This window comes from Mustela putorius, unplaced genomic scaffold, assembly GCF_011764305.1.
Source record: "Mustela putorius furo isolate JIRA1106 unplaced genomic scaffold, ASM1176430v1.1 tig00000174_pilon_pilon_pilon, whole genome shotgun sequence".
Classification (NCBI taxonomy): domain Eukaryota; kingdom Metazoa; phylum Chordata; class Mammalia; order Carnivora; family Mustelidae; genus Mustela; species Mustela putorius.
In genome coordinates this window covers 40143252-40168657 of record NW_025421304.1, presented here as the reverse complement: position 1 = coordinate 40168657, position 25406 = coordinate 40143252, and the positions used below count along the sequence as shown (strand labels likewise).

General features: G+C 53.7%; 1 protein-coding gene across 1 annotated transcript; it reads left to right on the top strand.

The window, feature by feature from the left end:
* Positions 1–5780: 5780 nt before the first annotated feature.
* Positions 5781–24384, top strand: KCNG4 (potassium voltage-gated channel modifier subfamily G member 4). Its single transcript, XM_004753896.2, has 3 exons — positions 5781–6462; positions 8328–9090; positions 18077–24384. The coding sequence occupies exons 1-3, from the start codon at positions 6263–6265 to the stop codon at positions 18845–18847; spliced, it is 1734 nt and encodes a 577-aa protein (XP_004753953.1). The 5' UTR covers positions 5781–6262; the 3' UTR covers positions 18848–24384.
* Positions 24385–25406: the final 1022 nt, after the last annotated feature.

Here is a 25406-nt window from a genome sequence, read left to right as displayed (position 1 = left end):
GGAAGACCTCAGTGGCCAGAGCTCAGTGGCCTCAGGGGCATGGCCCGGGCAGCTACAGCCCACAGCTTCCACAAACTTCCCCAGGACAGACTCACTCTCCAAAAGAGCTTGCAGCTTTTGCTGGGGATCATCATATCTTAAGCACATCTTTTTTTTTTTTTTTTAAAGATTTTATTTATTTATTTGACAGACAGAGATCACAAGTAGGCAGAGAGGCAGGCAGAGAGAGAGGAGAAAGCAGGCTCCCTGCTGAGCAGAGAGCTCAATGTGGGGCTCGATCCCTGGGGATCAAGACCGAAGCTGAAGGCAGAGGCTTTAACCCACTGAGCCACCCAGGCACCCCTTAAGCACATCTTTTAAACTCCTCCCTTCCGGAAAGGATACAGGGAGTGGGAGGTGGCACCGCTGACCTTCCCCGCTGACCTTCCCAGCTGACTTGTCTCCATCCCCAGGATATCCAGATTCCAGGAGCGCAGGAGGGCGGGCGGGCGGGGCAGGACGGTCCAGGTAAAGGGCACAGAGCTGGCGTAGCCCGGCTCCTTTCAAAGCCATTCTCTGTGACAGCCTGGTCATAACACGGAGCCCGAGGCTGAATCCAGCCTGTCCACATGTCTTACGGGGTCCTCCACAGTCGTGGGCGCTCCAAACAGAAACAAAACCAGGTTTTCCATTTAAACACAGCACAGGTACTAGAGTGTCCACGTCTCTTGCACAAATTCAACTCAATGTGTACTCATCCCCCGGGGGGAAACGGATCAGGGGACACGAACAGCCCTTGGGACCTGCCTCACACCCCCAGAAGTCATTGCGCAGACGTGGATCACCATAGATTAGTTCTGCCCGTTCTCGAATTTTCCATCAATAGAGTCATAGCTGGCCCTGCTCTTCCTGTGTCTTTCACAAAATGTAATGACTGTGAGATTCTTCGAGGGGTTGCCAAGGCTAGTAGTGTGTGCATTCTCGCTGGGGTCTGGTATTCTGGCATGGGAACCCACGCTTTACTTCCTCCTGGGGGTCGGCATTGCGATCTGTGTCTGCTGCTAACAGGGTCAGGATCAGCCTTCCAGCCAGGCGTGCAGGTTTCTTGTGGGTATTTACTCCCGGGACAGGAACTGCTGGGTCGTCCCACAGGTGCGTGTTCAGCTGTGTGGTGGTTTATCAGCCTCTGAGTCGGCTGGTACTATTTAGAATTTGAGAGATTTAGCCTCAAAATCAGTATTGCAGCTCTTCTTTCAAAACGTAGAGATACTCAGCACTGGGGTGCCTGCGTGGCTCAGTGGGTTAAGCCTCTGCTTTCAGCTCAGGTCGTGATCTCAGGGTCCTGGGATTGAGCATCGCATCGGGCTCTCTGCTGAACAGGGAGCCTGCTTCCTCCTCTCTCTCTGCCTGCCTCTCTGCCTGCTTGTGATCTCTGAATGTCAAATAAATAGATAAAATTTAAAAAAAAAAAAAAAGATACTCAGCAGTGGACTCACATGCCACCTCCATGCGATGGGGGCTTGTGCTCCCCGAAGCACCCAGCCAGCATGTCTTGTGTCAGCCCCCCGGCTCCTGGAAGCACCTTAACGTTGGAACTCTCGGTAGCAAAAGATCTGAGCGTGCTTTGACTTCAAGTCCATCGTGAAAAATATTGCGCTGCCTCAGTTTCCCCAGGGAGGTCACGCTGAATGACCTCCGTGGCCCAGAGACTGTGATGAGTCCCCTCCAGTGGGGTCCGTGATCTCCCCTAGGCTCACTCTTCCATCTTGCCCCCTGCAATGGTACTGGGATACCTTTTAACTTAAAAAATTTTTTCTTAAACCAACACATGTGGGGCGCCTGGGTGGCTCAGCAGGTTGAACCTCTGCCTTCAGCTCAGGTCATGATCCCGGTGTCCTGGGATCGAGCCCCGCATCGGGCTCCCTGCTCAGCGGGGAGCCTGCTTCTCCCCTTCCCCTGCTCATGCTTGTGTTCCCCCTCTCTCTCTGTCAAATACCTAAATAAAAATCTTTTAAAAAAATAAAATAAATCAACACACGGCATCGATCTAAAAAATGAAACAATACGAAGTGATCTAGAGAGAAAAGGAATGCCCTCTCCTTCTCACCCTTTCCCCGAATCTCTCAGTTTCCCTCTCCAGCAGCAACCCTGGTTTTCCAGGTTTCTACCCGTTTGTGAGTAATACATATTCTACGCACACACGCGGTCCCCTTGTCTATTTTTACACAAACCAGCGCCTTCAGTAGGATCTGTTCTGCACCTTGCACTTTATGTATCTCGCAGGTCGGCTCACAGAGACTCCCCGGGTTCTTTGTAACATGGGTAGAGCTCTCTCTCTTGCCTTCCCCACCACCATCTACCTAACCAGTCCCTTAACGGGGGATGTTTTGGTCCTTTCCAATCCTTTAGTACCACGAGCAATGCTGTAACCAATATCTTCATGCATCTATGTTTGCACACGCTTCTCTGCCGAATAAATCGTTGCTGTAGGCCACAGGGCACCTGCATTGCTTATTTTGATCAAGAGTGCCAAACTGCCCTTGACAACGCTTGCACTGATTCATTCCGCCTCTAGCAGCACCTGAGTGAGCACAAGTGTGTTTTGGAAAACACACCCCTGATCGTGTCACTCCTGACGTCAAGCACGCTTTCCCAACTCCCCGGCTGCATGATTAAATCCCGGCGGGGAGCTTTCAAACCATCCTATAAGTAGGGCCCTGAACACGGACGATCAGATCTCACTGATCTGGATGTGAGTCAGTGGCCGGAGTTTAAGACGACCCCATCTTAATCCCCAGGAACCTGCAGATACGTGACTGACGTGGCACAAGGAACGTCAGCACAAGCGATTAAATTAAGGACCTTAAAATCCAGAGATGATCCTGGATTAGCTAGTGGGCTCAGTGTAATCACAAGGGTCCCTATCAGAGGGAGGCGGGAGGGTCAGAGAGGGAGACGTGAGGACAGAAGCAGAGGTCTGAGTGAGGCGGCCACCAGCCGAGGAATGTGAGCAGCCCCTGGGGCTGGAGATGGATTCTCCCCCGTTGCCCCCCTCCCCGGCAGGAATACGGTTCTGACAAGACATTGATTTTAGCCCCTGAAGACCCATATTGGACTTCTGGCCTTCAGAACTTCAAGATGATACATTCGTGTTATTTTAAGCCACAGTGCTTCTCTTTTCCGTTACAGCAGCCCTGGGAGACTCATTCACACGGGGTCACGGTGGGCCATCCCTTATCAGAAAAAGATTCGCAGGTCGCAGTCCTTCAGAAGAGAGAGAGGATGGGCTGCCAGAGGCTGTCCTGTATCCGAAAGCTGGAGGATGCTGGAAAGGCCGGGGCCAGCCTACTTTCCCTATTCCCCAGAAGGGAAGAACAAGGCGGGGAGAAGGCAGTGGCGTTAAGTTAGAAGGTGATTAGAAATTGACCAAGCCAGGGCGCCTGTGTGGCTCAGTGGGTTAAGCCGCTGCCTTCAGCTCAGGTCATGATCTCAGGGTCCTGGGATCGAGCCCGCATCAGGCTCTCTGCTCAGCAGGGAGCTTGCTTCCTCCTCTCTCTCTCTCTGCCTGCCTCTCTGCCTACTTGTGATCTCTGTCTGTCAAATAAATAAATAAAATCTTAAAAAAAAAAAAAAGAAAGAAATTGACCAAGCCACAGGGAAGGACTCCACGAGTGCTCTGGAGCCAGGGGCTGGTGGGCTTGGATATCAGGCTAAAGTCAAAGGTCCTCTAGCCCCAGCAAAGCGAGAGCCCTGAGAGACGGCACCGAGGCTGTGGAGGAGCAATGGACTGTGAGTCCCAGCTGAACCTGGCTATGCCATGGACTGGCCATGAGAGCTCAGACAATTATCCCCTTGTCCTCCCTAGGAGACTTCAGGGACTTATACTGAATCAATCCACCTCCATTTTTCTTTAAAAACAAACAAACAAAAAATCCTTATTTAACATCAGTTTTTTCAAACTCCTGTCTTCAAACAAAATCTTTCTTGTGTGACATGGACATAAGTTAATACTCATAATAACAGCAAGAGCTTAAATGAGATTTCCTTCATGCTAGGCATTCTTGTGAAAATTCGTTTGTTCAGTTCTCACAACAAATCAGTGGGGGGGGGCTACAATTTTCATTGCAAAGATGAGGGAATTGAAGCACAGAGAGGTTAAGAAACTTACTCAAGTTCACCCAGGAGGGAAGTGTTAAGTTCTTGATTTGGAGGCGTCTGGGTGCCTCAGGCAGTTCAGCATCCAACTTTTGATTTTGGCTCAGGTCATGATCTCAGGGTTGTGTGATCGAGCCCCATGTCTGACAATGCATTGGGCGTGGAGCCTGCTTAAGATTCTCTCGCTCCCTCTCTCTCTCTTTTAAAATAATAATAATAATAAATACAATAAAAAGATTCTTTTTTTTTTAAAAGATTTTATTTATTTATTTGACAGAGATCACAAGTAGGCAGAGAGAAAGGAAGGGAAGCAGGCTCCCCACTCAGCAGAGAGCCCGATGTGGGGCTCGATCCCAGGACCCTGGGATCATGACCTGAGCTGAAGGCAGAGGCTTTAACCCACTGAGCCACCCAGGCGCCCCAATAAAAAGATTCTTAATTGGAACCCACACACTCCAGACGCAAAGAGAGCTGAGAAGCTGAGGGCAATAAGCCAGAGGTTAAGGTGAGATCAATTGAGAGAGGAGGGAAAAAACCAGCATGAACTAGAAAGATCATTTTGGAGTCTGATTTAGGAGAAGTATGGGGGCAGCCCTGGAGTAGAGAGAATTGGGGAGTCAGGGGAAGGGCGTAGAGCGTGTCTATCACTAACAGGTGCCCGGGAGCCTCCCTGAATGGACGGAGTGTGAAGACTGGGCCATGGGGGGCCCAGGGATTTGGGGAATCACACTTAGACACACTCACTATGGGAAACCAGTCAGAAAGGAGTGGCCACATTGAAGAAGAGAGTCTTTCCCCCGTGTCCGACCCTTTGTCACCCTCACCCCAGTCCCCGTAGTCATTGCTGCAGAACGCCTGGGTTTCACACAATGCAATGTGAAAGCTACTACCCTCGACCACCTGTCTTTCTCTGGCCCCTCTGCTCCTGCCTGGCTTTATCCCCGTGGCCCAGGCCGTGGAGAGCCCACGGAGGCCACCAGCTGCTGCCACCCCCCAGGTAGCTGTGAAAGGCCCACGCTTGGACCATCTCCACTCCCAAACCCTGGCATCAGAGCTCAAAGTCTCTGCCATGCGCAGATTCCAACTAGCAAGGTGACCTTGAGCAAACCTCTGGCCTGGACCTCCAGGCCTCATCTGCAAAACAGAACAGATGATAACTCACCTTCGGAAGCCAAGAGACCGGGCCCCAGAACCTCTTAAGAAAATTAAGTAGAGCCGAGGTACATCAAGCACCTACAGGGGAAGACTGCTCTGCACCAACACGGCTATGACTGTCCTCATCTGACCAGTGAGAAAACTGAGGCCCAGAGAGGGGAAGGGACCGACCAAGGACACACAGCAAGGTGGTGCAGAGCCGAGGCCAGGACCCAGGTTTCGAAACGGCGCCTCTTCCTCTTCACCAACTGGGAAGCCGGACCCACAACAGGGTCTCTCTGAATCCTTCTCATTCCCATACATTTTCCAAACCAGGAAACTGAGGCTCAGAGGCACCAAGGGACCTGCCCAAGGTCACAGAGCCATTAACTTGGGAGCAGGGGATGGGGGGGGTGGGGCGGGGGCGGGGGGCTCCACACTCACCCCTCCCCTCCTCCTCTGGAGCTCCCACCCAGCGCACTTGGCTTCTGGGCTTCTCGGACTGAGCCTATCCCCCCGGCTGGTGAGAAGCAGGAGAGTTCCTCTGGCAGCCTTTCCCTGAGCACCTTCCCATCATCAGCACCCCCCACCCGGGGAGCTTCCAAGGTACGGGGACAGGTAGCTGCAGACGTCCCGGTCCCAACTTGCCCTCTGCTGCCTCGGAGGGAGGCTCCTCCTTGGAGGGGAGGGAAGGACAGCTCTCCTCGCCTCCCAGGCAGTTGGCAGAGCCGGGCGGCTGCTGCTGCTCCCGGCAGCCTGGTGATGGAGAGATTATTTCTGAGCCATTCCCATTCCCCCCCACCCCCGCCCCCGCCTCTCTTGCAGGACCACGCCGGCTGTCCCTGTGGGGCTCTGAGCGCAGAGCCCAGCCGGCTGGCTCCCTCCCAGCACGAACCCCGCGGACTCTCACCTCTCCCGGGGAGCAGGGGCTTCCGGGTCCTTGTAAAAACCCCAGCCCGCTGCCCCAGGGCTGTTCCGCAGCTGCTGGAGAGAGATGCGGAATGAATGTACTTTCAGGAAGAGGCAAGGGAAGAGAGGTTGGAAACTAACTCTGCCAGAAACTGCCGTGTTTGGAATTTTTCTTTTCTTCTGCTGCATTTCCACCGCGAGCCCATCTCTCCCCTGGCCATCGAGACGCGGGCTCCCCCGGCCCGGCAGAGAAACAGCTGGAAAAGGGCTCCCTGAGACAGGAAGGTGAGTCAAACTTCAGGGGGAAGAAGTTCGAGTTTGCTGCAGGGCTGGGGGCTTGCGGGCAGCTGTGAACAGGCTTGTCCAAGGGTTGCTTTGAAAGAGTACCTTTCCTGAGCTCTGGGCAGAGCTTTGAGTGTCGGCCGTTGGAGGGGGGCAGTGGCTCGCAAAGTTGGGTTTGTGCAGTGAATGCAGACAGGGCAAAAGGATTTGCGGGGGTGGGGGGCGGGAGAAGTGGTGTTCTAGAAGGAGCCCCAGGCTGGGAGACAGAGTCCTGGGTTAGACTCAGATTTGCCGTGTGACCTTGGACGAGTCACTTCAGCTCCCTGGGTCTGGGGGTTTGCTCTCGGAAGATGAGAACACTCAGGAGGGTCTCCCCAGATTTCAGAAGAGTGTTTGCTCTGCAGGCGGTTCCTCTTCCTCTGGCCATACGTTGTAAAGGAAGGAATGCATATGCAGAGTAACACTGTGTGGTGAGCAAGTGTGAAATGCATGGGCTGTGATTCAACTCCTCGCTGCCTGCCGGAATCCAGCGGGCTCAGATCGAGAACTTTGATTTCCATTCAGCGGCTGAGTTCCTCCCTGGATCGGAGTGCCGATCGGCATGTAAGGTTATAGATGCCTTGGAAACAGCTCTGGCTGGAATGAAGGGTGCAGGAAGTGGTTGCAGGGTGACGAGGTTGCAGGGTGCCCAGGAGGACAAGGCTGGGGAGATGGTTTTTTAAATGCGTGGGCTCGATCTAAACCTCATATCCACAGTCAAGGACCTCAAATAGTTCTGAAGTGGAGAGAGCATTAGAGGCCCCTTCACGGTGCAGATAACAAGACTGAGGCCCAGAGAGGGGCAGTCACTGGCTCGAGGTTACACAACAAGGGTGGCTGAGGCAAGCGCCCCGGAACACGGAGGAGGGCCAAGTCCTCCAAAGGAGGAAGGAAACACGATCACTGTGGTGGAGCGCCTGGGTGGCTCAGTGGGTTAAGCCTCTGCCTTTGGCTCAGGTCACAATCTCAGGGTCCTGGGATCGAGCCCCACATTGGGCTCTCTGCTCAGCGGGGAGCCTGCTTCCCCCTCTCTCTCTGCCTGCCTCTCTGCCTACTTGTGATCTCTGTCTGTAAAATAAATAAATAAAATCTTTAAAAAAGAGAGGAAAAAAAAAAAAAGATCACTGTGGAGCTGCTCCTGAGAGGCAGAGCTGTGCCAAACACCGTCACATTCTCTGTGACTTAACCTCGCTGGGCCTCCGTTTCCTCATCTGTGAAATGGGGATGCTACTGTTTCCCTTGTGGAGGTGCTGGGGTGAGTTAGCATGCAGGAAGCATGTGGGTCGGTGCCTGGCATCTCAGAAGCATCTAGAAGTGTTCCGAATAAACGCTTCCTGTGTGTTACCACACGTAACCCTCCCCGTGCCCAGTGAGGTGGGTCGTCAGACTACCCCAGCCCCTGTACGGATGAGGCAAAAGGCTTAGAGGGGCTGAGTGGCCCTCCTGTGCCAACCGTCCCTAAGGGATCAGAACCTGGCCGGGAACCCAAGAAACTCTGCCACGAGGAAGCTCTCTTTTACCAACTGTACCTTCTGAGAGTGGTACAAGTCTTGTCCTTGGCATGAATGACGCTGAGATCAGAGAGGTTAAGCCACAGAGTTAAGCTCCCACAGAGCCCGGGAGTGACACAGCTCCGACCAGGGAAGAGATGCTGTCATCTCCTTCCTTCCGGTCACAGGTAGACACGGGGTGCCTAATGGGTGCTCAGGAAGTCGGAGTTGGGTGGAAGATGGGAAAAAGGAAAGATGCATTAGCAGCGCGCTGTCAAGGACGCCTGTGGGAGGCTGATTCTCTCCGTTGTCTTGCCTCCCTCCCTCCCCCGGGTGCAGGCCATCTCCGGCGATGCCCACCCCCTTCCGAGCCAGGGGCCTGCCTCCCGGACACCTGCGCCGGGGCTCCTGCAGCCCCCTGAGCCCGCTCCTGCCCGGCCGCCTGCCGCGGCCCGCCGCCAAGGGGCTGTACTACCGGAGGGCGCGCAGGGTGGGCGCCCTGGACGCGTCCCCGGCCGCCGACCTGAAGAAGGAGATCCTGGTCAACGTCGGGGGCAGGCGGTACGTGCTCCCCTGGAGCACCCTGGACGAGTTCCCGCTGAGCCGCCTGAGCAGGCTCCGGCTGTGCCGCAGCCACGAGGAGATCGCGCAGCTCTGCGACGACTACGACGAGGACAACCAGGAGTTCTTCTTCGACCGCAGCCCCAGCGCCTTCGGCATGATCGTGAGCTTCCTGGCGGCCGGCAGGCTGGCGCTGCTGCGGGAGACGTGCGTGCTGTCGTTCCGGGAGGAGCTGGCCTACTGGGGCGTCGAGGAGGCGCGCCTGGAGAAGTGCTGCCTGCGCGAGCTGCTGCGCAGGCTGGAGGAGCTGGCCGAGCTGCGGCAGCAGGAGACGCTGCACCTGCGGCGGGAGGCGCGGCGCCCCGCGGGGGACCCCTCGCGCTGGGGGGTCTTCATGCACGGGCTGCGCGAGATGGTGGAAAACCCGCGCTCGGGGCTCCCCGGCAAGGTCTTCGCTTGTCTGTCCATCCTCTTCGTGGCCACCACCGCGGTCAGCCTGTGCGTCAGCACCATGCCCGAGCTGAGGGCGGAAGAGGACAAGGTGAGTGGCCCCTGACCGCGCCCCCCGCGCCCACCCCGGGCCCCCGAGACTTAGGGCCCGCGTAAACATCTAAGTATCTTCTAAAACAACAGAGAAAGAGATTGTTGTCGAGAAAGCATTGGATGCATTTTTAGGTCGGTGCAGTTGTGAACATTTTTAGTTTTAATTTTTTTTGTGTGGGAATTGGGGGGGAAGGCCTTGGGGCCCACCAAGGTCATGAAGTGGCTCTGCCTCTAGTGGACTTGGTATTCACAAAAGTACCCCTGCCTCGTGTTGTGGGCCGCTCCCAGCTCTGTGCCCGCAGGCAAACTGCTTCACCTCTCTGAACCTGTTTCTTCCTTGGTAAAATGGGTAACATTGGGTGAGGGTTCACACACGGGTGCACTCATTTCGTGTTTATTGAGCAGCTACTCTGTGCCATGCCCTGTTCCTGGCCCAAATCCCTGCCTTCTTGAGCCAACCTTCTCATGGGCATCCTGGCTCCATGTTCAGGTGGAGAAACGGGGGCAGGGGGACTTCAGCTTTCTTGGAGTTAGAGAGCAAGAATACAGACGAGGGCCAAGATTCCTGCTGGTTGCTAGGTTCCTGAGCCCCCCAGTCAGTCTCACTGCATGGGGATCTCAGAGAAGAGTTAACTTCCAAGTGATTGTCCCAGGAGGCAACAGCAGAAAGGTGTTCTTGCCTACTCCTGCACGCTTTTTCCAGGAAGTTGTGGGAGACCCTCAAGGGCCAGGGAGTCTGAGAAATGAGATAAGACCTTAACTTTCTTTGGGATGTTTACTGGAAAGCTTTGAACTGAGAACTGGATTTGTTTCCTGATTGAAACTGTTGCTCCTGTCCTGCTCTACGTTCCTCCATAGCTCCCCATGACCCTAATTATGGAATTAACAATGTGGCAGACGGAGGGAGCTGATAAAGAGAACACATATATAAAATAATGAATCCTGCATATGGCCCATAATCGTTGTCAACCCACAGAATTTCCCTTCCCTTAAAGGTATATCCCAGGGCAATATGGTAGGATCAGAGAACTTTCCAGAAAGAAAGGACTTAGATGAAGAACCTACCCCTTACATAAGCTAGGCGCTCAATAAATATTTAGTGAATAAAATGTATCTCATGCAACCTATAAATGTTTCGTCCTAAAGCAAACCCAGCAAAACCTTTCCACTTTCAAAAAGCATTTTTTTCCCCAAGGGGGAGGACTGTAGCTCTAAATGGAGACATTGTTTTATCCTTTAGCACCGAATCATGTGATTTAAGAGTCTTGTTCGCAGAAATATTTACACTTGGACACTACAGTAAAAAATTAGGACCAAATAAATAGCTTCCGTCCCCCGCCCCCAGAAGGGTGCCCTTGATCCGAGCTGCTGGGAAAGGACCCCTCAATTTCCATAAAAACCTGTACCTCAGGGATTTCCTGGGAGCCAGGATTTAGACTGTGCAGAGGGACGAGGTCTTTTCAAAGCCTAATGCTTTGCAGATTACCCAAGGTCTAAACCCAGGCCTGGTTGGTGGGGAACTCAGGAGATCAAATCAGAGGTCACCAGGAGACCGGCAGGACCAGCAGCCCCAAGTTTGAGCCCAGGAGCCGGGCTGCCGTTTTCTCCTGGGATAAAAGGGCCTGATGCCCACCCCCAGGATACATCTCTCCGTTTTCACCTTGCAGAAACCACCTCCGTGTGAGCTTGCTGCCTGGAGAGAGGCTCAGAGGTGCTGCCCTCCAAAAAATCGTATTTCCCTGTTTAGATGGTAATTTAGAGAAGCAGGAGGCTGGGGAGGCGGTCTTTGTTTTTTCAAAACTGTGCCTTCCATTTACATAAAAAGACAATGTTCTCTCCAGCACCAAGCGTGTCTGATAATTCGTATTTGCCCTCAGGGATGTTCAGCTGGCCAGATGATTCTGGGGGCAGGCCCAGCCAGGAGACCTGGGGGCTACGTCAGCCTGGAGGGCCCAGCAGCATCTGCTCAGATGAATTAATGCTGCGTGGGTGGACAGACATGCCAGGGCTGGGACCCACAGACCTCCTCCATCAGACACTGTGCCGTGCTGGGTGGAAGAGGCAGGTTTCCTTTGGTTTTATTCTCCTACCTTCTTCCAGCGACCTCCCATGCAGTAAACTTGGCACTTGGGGAGAAGGGTCTGCACTGGAGGTTGGCAAAGTAAAACGGGAGAGGGGGGAGGTGGTGTGGACAAGAAGGACCGTGCCAAATGCTTAAGCACCTGCCAGGTACTTCCAGCCTTTTCTGGTTTCCTCGGAAGAACTTGTCCCCCAAGGGAAGCAAGAACTGATGCTTATTACGTGCCCTTCACGAGGCTGACATTTGACCGATGGACTTAGTCCTTGCAACAGCTTGGGAAATGGGTACTACTACTGCCCCCATTTTACAGGCGAGGAAACTGAGGATCGGCCAAGTTTTATCCCTTTCCAAAGCTCACTGTTAGTGATGCGGTAGAGCCTGGATTTGAGCTCACGTACCAGTTGGTTCTAAAACCTGACTCCTTAGGACAACACCAGCTTTCAGTGCTGGGCTTTTGGGGGACCGGCTTCCATCACTCGGCGTTGTGTGTGCAGGCTCCGTCCTTCTTAGGGCCCAGTAATAGTCCCCGGTCTCTACAGCCATCATGTTGATCCCATCTTGCAGGGCTGTGTGCTGCCGTTTGCGTGGTTTCCTCTGCCTGCGTCCTCTGTCATGACCCTCACCCCTGCCGTTCGTTCCCAGCACCTTTCCCCAGCCCGGCTGGGCAGCTCTGCCAGTCAGGGCGCTCCCCTCTCTCTGGGGGAGGCCGAAGGTCACTGCCGCTTGAATTGAACACCTGCTCTGTCTCTCTTGACCTCTCCCTCCGTCTCTGCTCCTCCCCGGGACCTCAAAATCTCTAGCTCCCTAGGGCAGAGTTCAAATCCCAGCACCGACTCTCCGTGGCTCCGCCCTCCACCCTCTGCCCTCGGATGAGCCCCTCTCTTGCTCTGCGCCTCCGTTTCCTCACCTTACTCAGAAGCTGGTGCTGAGGACCGAAAATTCCCACCCAGCGTGCTCCTGCCAGCACGAAGCCATCACCAGCCGTGTTCACACACCCTTAGGGCTTCCGCTCAGGCCCCTCCAACCCCTCCACCTGCACATCTGCTTTGCTCCTCAGCCTCTCCCGGCTCTGGGGAACCCAGACGGCAGCGGCGGGGCCGGCAGCCAGTGGCTCAGGTGTCATCCCTGTTTCGTTCTTCATTCATTCATTCCTGAGTTCAGCAAACCTTTTCCAAGGGCCTCCTCTGCGCCAGAGACCCCGCGGGGGCCGGGACAGGCAGAAACCGCTCTCCGCCCGCTGGCTCAGCCTTCACTCCCTCCTCCACTTTAGATTCTAGTCCTGCCCCAGAGGTTTGCCGGGGCCGTTTGGGGACCTCGCTGTGGGAGATGCACACTGATTACAGCTGTGCAAAGCGTTTTCCCTCCTGTCTGTGGTTTCAGCATCTCACGAAGGCCCCGGGGAAGGGAGGCACAGGCAGATTTTTTAAAGATCAGGTGGAACTAGTGGGCCCCTCGCTGGAGCGATGCCCTCCTTGTGTGGGTACGGCATGCCACCCTTGGGGGGTACAGTTTCAGGAAAAGCCTCACACCAGAGCCAGCCTGTCCTCCCCTGCTCCTTTCTTGGATCTTGAATCAGCTCCATAAAGAGCTGTCAGGCTCCCGGGAGCTTCCCTGTGTTCAGTGACATTTGATGATTGCTCTAGGGAATGCTTCTTAACCTGGTTTTTCTGTTTGGGGTTTTTTTTCCGCCTTCCAGCTTAGAGTCCCTATATGCGGGCCAGCAAGAAGTAATCCCCGTCTCCAGGACAGGACCCACTTTTCCTGACTCACGGTAGTTCCCCTGTTCTTCCTGCTTCGTCATGCTTCCCTGTCTCCGTGCCCAACCCCTCCTGCCTACACTTCCAGAGCCTCTGTGTCCCAGGGCTGGGGAGTGGGGCTGCTGGGAGGGAGAGGATGCAGAAGGCCAGGAAGGCGCAGAACGGAGGGGAGAGAGGGCAGAGACGCCCGGCTCCTGGGGGCAAGGAGAAGCCGGGAAGAGGAATGAGTCAGCAGGGCCAGGAGGCAGCCCTGGACCAGAGGCCACTTGGATTGAACACCTGCTCTGTCTCTCTTGACCTCTCCCTCCCTCTCTGGGCGTGAATTCACAGGCAGAAGGCACGAGCTGCTGAGTGGTTGGAGACCAGCACTGAGCTACCAGAACGTGGGAAGTGGCCAATTTGGGCCCTATTTCCAAGGTCCGGGGTGTGAGAAAAGCTCCAAGGTCAAGACCTTGGCCCCACGTCTCTCCTAGATGGTGTTTCCGGAACTGGCCCTTCTTGTCCCTGTAGCATCCATGGGACAGCCTGCCCAAGGCGAGTGGCCTTGCCCTCGGAAAGCCCTGTCTGTTCTGTGACCCCAGAGCCCTTGAGTCACCCCACTCCCAAGCTTTGAGAAAAGGGTTGGGACAAAGTTGTGGGACCCCTCAGTACCTCACCTAGCTGACCTGGTCAACGCCGGCTTGGGCCCTGGCTTCTTATTAAGGTATAATTCACATCCTAACAGGCACCCTTTTAAAGTGCCCACATCCATGGTTTTAGTGCACATTTGTGCGACCATCACTGTCCCAGAGCATTTTCATCCTCCTACAAAGCAACTCTGCTCCCACTTCTCGGTGCTCCCCGTTCTCCCCCATCCTCCCAGCCCCTGAAACCACCCACGTACTTCTGTCCCCACGGGTTGCCTTCTCTGGGCATTCCCTATAAATGGAACCACGCGGCATCTGGCTTTTGGGGTCTGGCTTCTTTCATGGAGCAGAAGGTTGTCAAGGCTCACCCAGGCTCTAGCACGTATCAGTCCTTCCTTTTTAGGGCTGAGTAATATCCTATCATGTAGCTAGAGCTCATTTGGGTCATTCATTCATCAGTTGATGGGGATTTCCGTTGATCCTGCTTTTGGCTGCTGGGAATGACGCAGCTGTGGACGTTCACGGACAAGTTTTTGGGTGGATGGATTTTTTTAGGTCCTCCTGGTTTATACCCAAGTGTAGAATCATTGGGTCATATGGCCAACGTGTGTTTGACTTAAAAAAATGTTTTTTAAAGATTTATTTTATTGGGGGGGGGGTGGTCAGAGAGAGAGAGGGCAAGAGAGTCATATGCAGACTCCATGCCGAGACCATGACCTGAAGCTGAAACCCAGAGTCGGGCACTCAACCGACCACGCCACCCAGGCGGCTCAACACATGTTCAGTTTGGGGGGAGCCACCAACCTGCTTTCCGCAGCAGCTGCGCCATTTCCATTCCCGCCAGAGCGGTGGAGGTCACTGACACTTACGACTTTCTGTCTTGACACTCGCAGCCTTCCCGGGGAGTGCGGAGTGGTAACTGACTGTCCTTTGATTTCTGACCCTGATTCATTTTTTTTAACTTTTCATGGTGGAAAATGCCGGGCTTTCACAAAGTGAATGGAATAGTGTTGAACTTCCGAGGACCCATGACTCCGTTTCCACAATGAGTCACTCCTGTTCTTTCTCCCCCGACCCCCTCCTCACCCCGATCTCTTATTATTACTATCGTTCATTTCTGTTTCATTTTACAGTGCGACAGGGGAAATGTACACACGATGAAATGCACAGATCTTAACTGGACAGCGGAACCACTTAGGCACCCGCGTCACCCACATCCTAGTTTAATGTAGGAAACTCCCATTCCCCCAGAAAGCTCTCTCATGTTCCTTCGTGGCGGAACCCTACCCCACCCAGAGGTGGCCGCTGCGATGGTGATTGGGTCCACCATCTCGAATGTCACATAGATGGAAACACAGAGCACATCTCCTGCGTCGGGCTGTCGTGACCCCGCATGCCATGTGGGAGCCCCACTGTGTGGCATTGCTCACCCTCTGGTCCTCGTGGACCTGACCTGTGTCCTTCACTGCGTATGAAGGAGTCAGAGCAGACCTCTTCCTGCCGGGACAAGACCCACCAGGAGGGGTGACACCGGTCCCTGTTTGCACAGGACCGAGGGGCTCTGGTGATGGGGACTTTACTTTCTGTGCTCAAAGCAGAAATCTGTGGGCAAACCAGAATTAGTTATTCACCCTGCCGACAAAATACCACCAGGAGCGTCCGTTTTTAATTTCCCTCCTATTCTCCTCCAACCATGGCTGGCCTGGGAATTCCTTCCTGGGCTGGGGCCTCATCCATCCCTGCCGCGAATGGGGCATCTCTGGGAGGACCAGCGCTGGGAGCGTGGCTGCAGGATTTGAGCGAGTGATGCACGGTGGTGATGCGGGAGAGGGATTGCAGCAGTGCTGGGAGGTGGCCGGCATGCCAGGCAGGAGGGACGTGGGTTGTGGGTCGTGCATGCCTTGAATAGCCAAATCCCCGCCCGGAGGCAGAGGGAGGATCCGCAGAGCCCTCCCTACCTCTCAGAAGTCACCTTCTTGAGCTACTGGGTCACTGGTCTCCAAAGGTTATTTATTCCCAGGCTACCAGGAATCCTTAAACCAAGGGGGAAACTCCCAGAATGTCAGTGACAAGAGGGGCCTAGTAGGGAACAGTCTGGCCCAGAGTCTGAAAAACCTCCAGGTGCCTCGGAGCCAGCCAGAAGGCTTGCCAAAATGCAGATTCCTTGGATTTTGTGATGAGAACCCAAGGCTCTGCATTTGTAACAAGCCCTCTGGGAGATTCTATGCGGGGTGTACTGAATCAGCTTTGAGAAATACCGGTTCTGTATTAGAAATACCTAATAGAAACACCTCTTCGTTAGAAACTGAAGCACAGAGAGGGAAAGTGACTGCTGCAAGGTCACACAGCAAGGGTACAGCAGGAGTGGGAAGTCAGGGTCCAAAACTCCTGAGCACTTCGATGCTGAACCAAAACCCCATGTGGTCCTGGCAAAGAGCTCTCGTGTGTTGCAGAAGTTCCTCCCCTTCCTGTAAAATCCAGCAAGAGCAGGGTATTGTCGCCCTTATCCTGACCAGTCAGGCTCTGTCTGTAACCAGTGGGTGATCTGCAGAGTAAGTGGAAGTGCAGGATTTGAAGCCAAGTCACAGACACAGACAGGCACGTTGAGATGGGGGTAGAACACCTGTTTCTCTTCCTCCAGCGGCCAGACATAAAGAGCATTTCATTTCAGTTCAGTATTCCCGTGGGCCCAGGCACTGGAAATAATTTCTTTTTCCACTTCAGAGGTTTTTAATCCAAAGAAAGCGGCAGTTGTCAACATCTTGCATTTCCATCAGGAAACTGGCTTTGGTCATTCATTCACTCATCCATCATGCGTGTGTGTGTGTGTGTGTGTGTGTGTGTAATATTTGGAGTCAAGTTCTCAACCCTGGCTTTGGATTAGAACTATTATCTATGGTACTTCTGGAAAATTCTACTGCTCAGATTTAAACCTTGATCACCTAAATTAGAATTCTGAGGTCCTGGCCCAGATATTGGGGGTTTTACAAAGCCCCCAGATGATTCTAATGTGCAGCCAAAGCTGAGAACTACTGCACTAGACCAGAGCTTCTCAAATTTAATGTGCACTTGAATCACTAGGGAATATTGTTAAGATCCAAATTCTGGTTCCTTAAGGATGGGGTAGAGCCCAAGATTCTGTGTTTCTTAGAAGATCTCAGGAGAGTCTGAGTTTTGGGTTCAAGGACCACACTTTGAAGGGCACAGGGGCTAGTGGAATTTTCTGTTGGGAGCCAGGCACAGAGCATGAACGACGTCAACCGAGAATCCACAGCAGCTCTCATCTAGCTGTGGTCCCTGGAGGGAAACAGACCCTGTATGAACAAGTGTGGTCACACATCACAGGGCTGTCCCAGGGATCTGGGAGCCCTCTCTGCCTTACCAGCCCCCACGCTCCCAGAAAGGACATCTGCTTCTCTATTACTTTTCCCCCAGACCCTAGGAGCCCGGCACAGGTGAGCCCTCCATGCTTTATTGTTGGATGAATGAGTGAGGGAAGGCAGGAAGGAAGCTACAAAGTTACAAAATAGCATAGAATGGCTGAGAGGCCATCAGCTCTGTATGTGAACTCAGGGAAGTCATTTTACTGCTGGGAACGATGTCCTGGGCACAAAATGGGGTCACGCCGCCTGCTCACAGCATCACTGCGAGGTGTAAGTGACAGCGAGCAGGAACAGTACACAAAAGGGGTTTATATTAGTGAAGGTGAAGGTTGGCTGCTGTAACAAAGAGGCCCCAAGAGAGAACGGCTCACCCACTCTTGACTTCAACTCAGGTTGTGATCTCAGGGGTGTGAGATGGAACCCTGTTTCGGGCTCTGCATTGGACATGGAGTCTGCTTGAGAGTCTCTCTCTCCTCCTTCTGCCCCTGCACCCCGAATAAAAACCACCACCAACAACAACAAATAATAGATGTTGATTTCTCTTGCAAAGAGGGATCAAGTTGAGTTGGCAGCTCTCACCTGAGACCCAGGATTGTTTCCACCTTCCCGCTCCATCCTCCCGTGGGGCGTTGGTCCAGTCTGTAGGTTCTAAGCTGGGGTGTTGGGTCATGGGGGGTGTCCAAGCAGACACTGAAGAAGCAAGTGTAGAACTCACACCAACATCCCAAGTCCAGGAACGGGATGTAGCACACAGCGCTTCTGTTCACATTTTGCGGGTGGGTTCTTAGTTATTTGGCTACACACCTCACTGCCATGGAGACTGGAAAGAGTGGTCCCTGGCTGAGCTGACGGGCCATAGCTGGAGAGCTCTAGAAGAAGGGGATATGGATGGACCGCTGAGAGTCTGCGGCACACAGAGCTCAATCGCAATACATAGATAATAGATAATATACAAATATAGAGAAAGACCATGTAGTATATATAGAATAGATATGGAATCCGTATTGATACAGATGGATACTGATGTGTGATGTCAATATCACTAGGGACCCCCGGAGTGGCTTCTGGGCGTGGCTACTCCCCCCTTACCCAGCGCTGCTGCCCACCACTCTCCTCCTGCCTCTTGTCGCCTCCGCAGGGTGAGTGCTCGCAGAAGTGCTACTACATTTTCATCGTGGAGACGGTCTGCGTGGCCTGGTTCTCCCTGGAGTTCTGTCTGCGCTTCGTGCAGGCCCGGGACAAGTGCCAGTTCTTCCAGGGGCCCCTGAACATCATCGACATCCTGGCCATCTCCCCGTACTACGTGTCGCTGGCCGTGTCCGGCGAGCCCCGGGAGGACGGCGAGCGGCCCGGCGGGGGCTCATACCTGGAGAAGGTGGGGCTGGCGCTCCGCGTGCTGCGGGCCCTGCGCATCCTCTACGTCATGCGGCTGGCGCGCCACTCGCTGGGGCTGCAGACGCTGGGCCTCACCGTGCGCCGCTGCACGCGCGAGTTCGGCCTCCTCCTCCTCTTCCTCTGCGTGGCCGTGACCCTCTTCTCCCCGCTGGTCTACGTGGCGGAGAACGAGTCCGGCCGGGTCCTGGAGTTCACCAGCATCCCGGCCTCCTACTGGTGGGCCGTCATCTCCATGACGACGGTGGGCTACGGGGACATGGTCCCGCGCAGCGTGCCGGGCCAGATGGTGGCCCTCAGCAGCATCCTGAGCGGGATCCTCATCATGGCCTTCCCGGCCACGTCCATCTTCCACACCTTCTCGCACTCCTACCTGGAGCTCAAGAAGGAGCAGGAGCGGCTCCGCGCGCGCCTCCGCCACCTGCAAGCGGCCGCCTCCGCCAGCGAACACGAGCTTCTCAGTGACGTGGACGACCCGACCCCCGAGGGACCCGCCTTGCCCGCCAAATACGTTTAACTCTAAACCCGTGGTGAAAAGGGCAGGACCGCGCAAACCACCACCCACGGGGCTGGAGAACGCCACGGTGTAGACCACCCGCTGGGATGTTTCTAGGGCCCCAGGGGGGCTCCCCAAGCTAGGAGGGGCTCAAAGCCACCGGTGTTTGTTTGTTGGGATTCTTGACCCCACTGGCCACCACGGTTCCTGCTGATCTTCCTGAGGCTCCTTGCTTTTTCCTCTCTCTGTGCCCATCACCCGGAACACCCACTCTTTCTGTAAGCTCAGCCGCCCTCCACTCTTCTTCCTCCCCTGAGGTCTCCCATACCCCAGACTGGCTTCCAGACACCCATAGAACTGAGCCTACAGAGCTCCATTCCTCCCCAAGACTCTCTTTCCACGGCCACCCTATCACCAGGAGCTGGAGGGGTGAGTCCCTGCAAACCCTTCTGATCAGATCTCCCCACCCAACCCCGTATCATAGGTTCCAACAGGGATCAGTATGTCCTATTTCCACTCCCCACGGCCAGTGGCATTTTCCTAATGCCATTCCCTCTTCCCTAGCTCTGGAAGCTCTCAGCCAAGAAGGCAGAACTGGCCTCTGTGTTAAACCCCACATTGGGAGCAGGTGCCCATTCCTCCTAGTGGGGCTGGGACCTGGGCAGGATTGCACCTTGCCAGCACAGCTGGCCCTCCTTGGCCAACTGGACTCTTGGTAGGAAACATTCTCCAGTCATCCAGTTCTTAGCCTTGACTGAGGCTAACCCTTGCAGGGCACTGCATCGGCCCTTGAGAGAACCGTTCCTGCGGCTGGCTCCTCCAGCCCTGCCGAGACCTTGGCTTTCTGCCCTCAGCTAAGCCACCGAGGATGCAGGAGAGCTTCAATGCCAACGTGGGGGCGGCCTTGGGGTCTGCCCCTTGCTGCCTCTCCAGACCTCTTGTCGCCAGAGAGTAATTCCTCCACTGACACTGAAATATGTTTGTCTAGTATCTATTGGTTCATGGACAGACTCAGCCCTTTGCAGCCAGTGAGGAAGCAGGTGCAGGACCAAGCTGTTCAAGATCAAGGCAGTGAGACCAGAGCAATGACTCCTGAGATGGAGACCCATGAGGAGGGATGTTTGGGGAGCTGAAGCTGGAAAGGGGGTAGGGATGGGAAGGCGGTGGGCTGTGCGGGCTGAGTGGAGGATCTGGGCATTCTGGTAGATGCTGGAAGATGCGGTGATGTGGCTGGACTACAGATGATGCCCCCCGCAGCACCTGGGCAGAGACTGGGCAGCTCAGACAGGCTACAAGGGGCTCCCCCTCGTATTACTAGAAATCCACTACAGGAGGTGGCCTGGGTCACAGGTGCTGAGGCAGTCAGGGACGGGCAGATCTGCTGTGGTTTGTGTGTGAGCATGTCAGCGTTTCATCCCTGGGGACCGCTTGCCCACGCTTCATTCATTCCGCTAGCATTTAGCACAGGCCTGCTAAGTGCCAGGTTCATGCCTCCCTTGGACTGTAATACCAGGCAGCGTGCCGGCAGCTCTGGCCCCGGGGAGCAGCCCGCACCAGTGTCTAGCCGCAAGCTCGCCTTACCTTATGGGCAGCCCCCGTTCCCTTTCACTCCCCTGGGTACCCTCCCACCTGGGGTGGGTACATGTCTCCATCTCCCTAGCCCCCCAAATCAGCAGACCGACCCCAGTCCTTCCCATGCTGACGTTTCACCAAGGAAGCTCTTTGCACAGTGGCCCGGTGGTCACACGCAAGGGAAGCCCTTACCCCTTATAAAATTCCCACCCCGTGCCACCCGCCCCGGGAAGCAAATAGCAGAGTCACTCTGAGCTTCAGTTGCTCAGGACCTACTTGCTCACTCAGGCCCAGATTTTCACTCTCTGTGTGCCCTTGGCTCCTTTCCTTCCGTCAAGTGTGGGGCTTCGGCTGGATCTGTGATTTTTCTGGCTGGAGCTCCAGCAAGACCCTCGGGGCTGCTCTGTGGGTAGAGGGCTCTGCATCGTAAGGTAAAACCTTTGCAAGCAATGCTTTTGAAAAGAATGTGAGGATTTCTAGACACTCTCCCACCTCCAGTCAGGGTCCCTTGGACAGAAGCGGAGATCTCACCCCAGAACCAAGGAACAAGCCTCAAGAGTCCGCGGAAGACCCGCGCGCCTGGTCCTCCCTCTTCTGATTGGAGGCCTTTTCCCCGTGCTGCGTTGCCTGGTGCAATAATTCCTCGTTGCGGCTCTGCCCATCCCGTGATGGCTTGCACCCAAGCATCTGCTTTCTCCTCTGGTTCACATCCCAGCCATCTGAACAAAAGCGGGCCAGGACTGGAAGAAGCCTAGGTGAGCCCATCGCCAACGTTAAGAGACTATAGTGTCTTAATACACACCCGGTGGAAATTCTACCAAATAGAAGAGAAAAACTGGAATTGATTGCTTGCATATGGGGCTTAATTAAACACTCATTTTTTTTTTTCTTCTGGATAATAGCCTCAGGGACTGGTCTAAGTAGAATTTGTCTAGCCGGCTTTCCAAACTTCATGCTGATTGGATAGGATAGTGATGACAAGCGAGTTGCCAGGCAGTCTCTTCATACCCATTGGCTGAAAGGAGTCTTGCCAGTCCCTGGAAGGCTTGTTTTCTCTGAGGTCCACGGGCAGGACTGCAGCCAAAAGTCGAAATTTTCCAGCCGAAGGCAAAGAGTAAAGGACCCTTTGCTTCAAGCAATTTCGTGTCGTGTCATGGAGGTGGCTCCCACAGACAACTTTATTATTATTATTATTATTATTATTGTTATTATTAAAGTGAAGTTGACACACAATGTTACATTAGTTTTAGGTGTAAAACATAGTGATTGGACAAGTCTATACATTACGCTGTGCACACCACAATTGTGGCTAACATCTGGATAACTTTTAAGTGTTGGTTCACCATCTCTCTAAGCAGAGTTGAGCCCAAGAAGTGACTTGGGGATGGATGGTGCAAAGACGGCTCCACCCGCTGACTCTAGTCTGCTGGGTACGGGATTTGAGAAATGGGTAACTGGACAGCTCATCAGAATACCATCTAAGACGAGAGTTTCCATGAGGAGGTCTGTGAACCTGGAGGTTATGTGCATCTCAAAGTGCCCGGCTTCGAAAAGGGGTCCGGCAATTTTTATCAGATCCTTAAAGGAATCCGTGGCCCCTATAAGAGGATAATAATTTATGTAATAAATCACCTCTCGTATTTTAAGATGGGGGGACCAAGACTCAGAGAGGGAAAGCCACCTGCCCAAGGTCACACAGCCCGTTTACTTAGTTAGATCCAAGCATCCTGATTTCCCCAGAACACTCAGCTTTTAGGCTCATCTGAAACAGTTCTCAAAGAAAATATTCAAGACAACAGGATAACAAGAATCTGAGTTTGCCCTGATACCCTGAACACAGTAAGCAGGCTTGTCTCGGGGTACCTCTGGCACCAGCTGTCACCCTTTGTCACATGACAGTGGACAAGGCGACTGATTTCACTGGCGCTTCCTTTTCTCACTGATCCCATGGAGAGGCTGGACCCGATGGCTATTAAAGTCCTTCTGGGCTTGGACAGTATGTGATTCTGGGAAGCAGAGTTCACTGCTACAGTCTATGCCATGGAGGGGCAGGTAAGAAACCAGAAGAGAGGTCCAAAAAACCAAAAAACCCCAAAAATAAAAAACCGTGGTCCCTGACTCTCCACAGAGCTGCTCCCTTAGCAAACATCACTGAGTCGTTCCAGTTTGAATAGAAATTCACTGAGATCTCTGCTACCAGCTGCCAGCCCCCTTCCTAGCCACCCATCTGGGCTCCCCGCCCCCACCCGAGGCCCGCAGGCGCCAGGCCAAGGGTCTGGGCCTGCCCCTCACCCAGGGGCACTGAACCCGCCTGCTCTTCCTCATATGGCTGTGCTAACAATGGGCCCCACTTACAGCATGACTCCTAGTCACCAGGCAACTGTCTTTTGTTTTTTGATTTTTTAACATTTTATTTGGGAAACGTCAAAGAAAAAAAAGTCAGGAGAACAAAAACAGCGCATACATACGATTACCTGAATACACTTTTTTTTTTAAAAACACATTTTGCTGTTTGCTTTATCACTTACTGTTTATTATTATTATTATATATAAGTAGTAGATTTTTCTGGATCATTTGAGAGTAAGTTGACTACATCATGGTCCTTTGGGGGCTTTAGAATGGAGGGGCGCCCCAGTGGCTCAGTCAGTTGAGCGTCCTACCCTTGGTTCCTGTTCAGGTCATGACATCGGAGCTGGGATTCCAGGGCCCGGGGACGGTGTTCAGCAGGGAGTCTGCTCCAGGATTCTCTCCCTCTGCCCTTCCCACGGCTTGTGCTCAATCTCTCTTTCAAATAAATAAATCTTAAAGAAAAAAATCAATAACTTTAGAATGTAGCCCTAGAAGGTATGTCAGAAAAACATCAGCCCAAGAATTCTTAAGCCGGGAGTTTTCAAGAGGGCCTGGGAGCCTCCGGACAGGATAGGCAACAAAGCATGTATGGTACGTGTGGTTCAGAGTGTCCGCTGTCAGCTGATTTCTTTAGATTCTCAACGGAATCCGTGATTCACCCAAAAAATGAAAGGAGAGGAAGCTCTAAGGTAAATTACCTCCTTCGTTGTAAGGGGGAGCGCCAAGGAGACCCTGGAATACTTCGGGGGGTTTGGGGGGGTCTCTCTCCTAAGAGCGAGGATCTTCTCTTACAAAACCACACAGTACAGCCGTCAACATCACCACATTTAACGTTGATGCAACATTTTAGTCTAATCTACTGTCTGTTCGAGTCTTGTTGGTTGACCTAATAATATCCTTACGGCTTTCTGCTGTCAGGAGAGGCTGGAGAAGGCATTGCTGCAGCTGACCTCCTGAGTCTCCCATAGTCTGGACTGCTTCCACAACCTTCTGTGAGGTTTCTGACCCCAAAATTTTGGACAAATCGAACCCTTCCTTTTTAATAGAAAGGCCCGTGGATTCTCAGAGCCAAAGAACCTGCCCCGTGTGGACGTGAGGGCTCAGGGAAGGGATGCGATGTGGCAAGTCACACAGCCTCAGTCGGCAAAGTCAGGGCTGGCGGCCCGGTGCCCTCAGCTCTGTGCCCCCCTGGTCCTGGGCCGGCACCCCTATCCAGCATTTGACATCAAGCCAAGGGGCACCTCAGGAACAGAATGTCAGTTCAAAATAAAACAAAGGGCTGTCCTCGAGAGCCCTGTGGCTCCCTGGTCATCCCAGGGCCCCCGGCTAAGGCTGTCCTCACCCAGCCCCGCTCCCAACAACGCAAGAAAAATGTGACATGACTTTCATAACTCACCTTTGCTCTAAGCAGGACAAAACCAAGGGCGACTGGGAACAGAATGAATCTGGGTGCCTCACGCTAAAATTAGCCTATCTTGCTGTTCCAGAGGCTTCCACTGTACTTGGCCAGTGACCAGCTTAAAATCAGATCCTCTGAGAAGCTCAGCAGTGTCACCTGGCTCCTTCCTAACCAGGCTTCGGGGCTCCTTGGTCCCCTGCAACTGCGAGAGAAACATTAAACAATGTTACAGTGTGATGTTGTGGCCTCTCTGCTGTATTGGGGTGGGTCTAGTCCCGGAGCCCCTGGGTGAAGGGTGGCAGGGGTCAGGGGTCACTGCCAAGACCATTGAGAGGTTGGGAAGGACAACCTCTTGTTGTTCTGGGGGTTCTGGGGCAGTGTTTCTTACATGTCTGCCATGTCCCCAGTGTTGTTCGAGAACATCGGAGAGGGAGGTTAGCACAACAGGTGCTGGTGTGGTCCTGAGTTGGGGGAAGGCAGGAGGTAGGAAGTCAGAGTCCAGAAGGAAATGAACGGGACAAATGCAGCTTCTGGTAAGTCCTGGGAAGGAAGAGGGCAGTGTCCTGACACCAGTGATGTGGGGGCCCGTGGGCGCCAAATGGGGGCAAATTCTGAGGAGGTCTGCCTCGGTTCTCCCAGAAGCAAACCCTGACTCCGGGATTTACATGCCGATGGTTTATTTGGGACACGATCCTGACAAACACCAGCTGGAGAGAGAGAGGAGTGAGCCAGAGAAGGGATGGCAGCCCGTGCAGGGTGTGGAATCAAGACCACAGGTGACTGGAAATCAAGCCCATCCATACTCCAGTTCTCTGGGCGACGCTGGACCCAGGAAAACACCAAGCACTTATTGTATGGAGGTCAATCTCCCTCTCATTCAGACTCCTGTTCCAGGATCCCCACGGGCACGCTGGAGCGCTTCCTAGGGAACACCCATAAATACAGTTAGGACAGGCGCCTGGTGGCTCAAGTGGCGAAACGTCCGGCTCGTGACTTCAGCTCAGGTCATGATCTCAGGGTTATGAGATCAAGCCCCGTGTTGGGCTCCATGCTGGGCGTGAGGTCTACTTGGGATTCTTTCCCTCCCTCTCCCTCTGCCCGTCCCCATCGCCCTCACTCTTGTGCACTCTCTCTTGCTCTCTATCATCTTAAAAAAAAAAAAAATCAGTTAGGAATGTTTCACTTCCAAATATAGTAAACCCTACTCAGACTTCCTTTAACAAGGAAGTCTTGTTACTGGCTCTGAAACTGAAAATCTA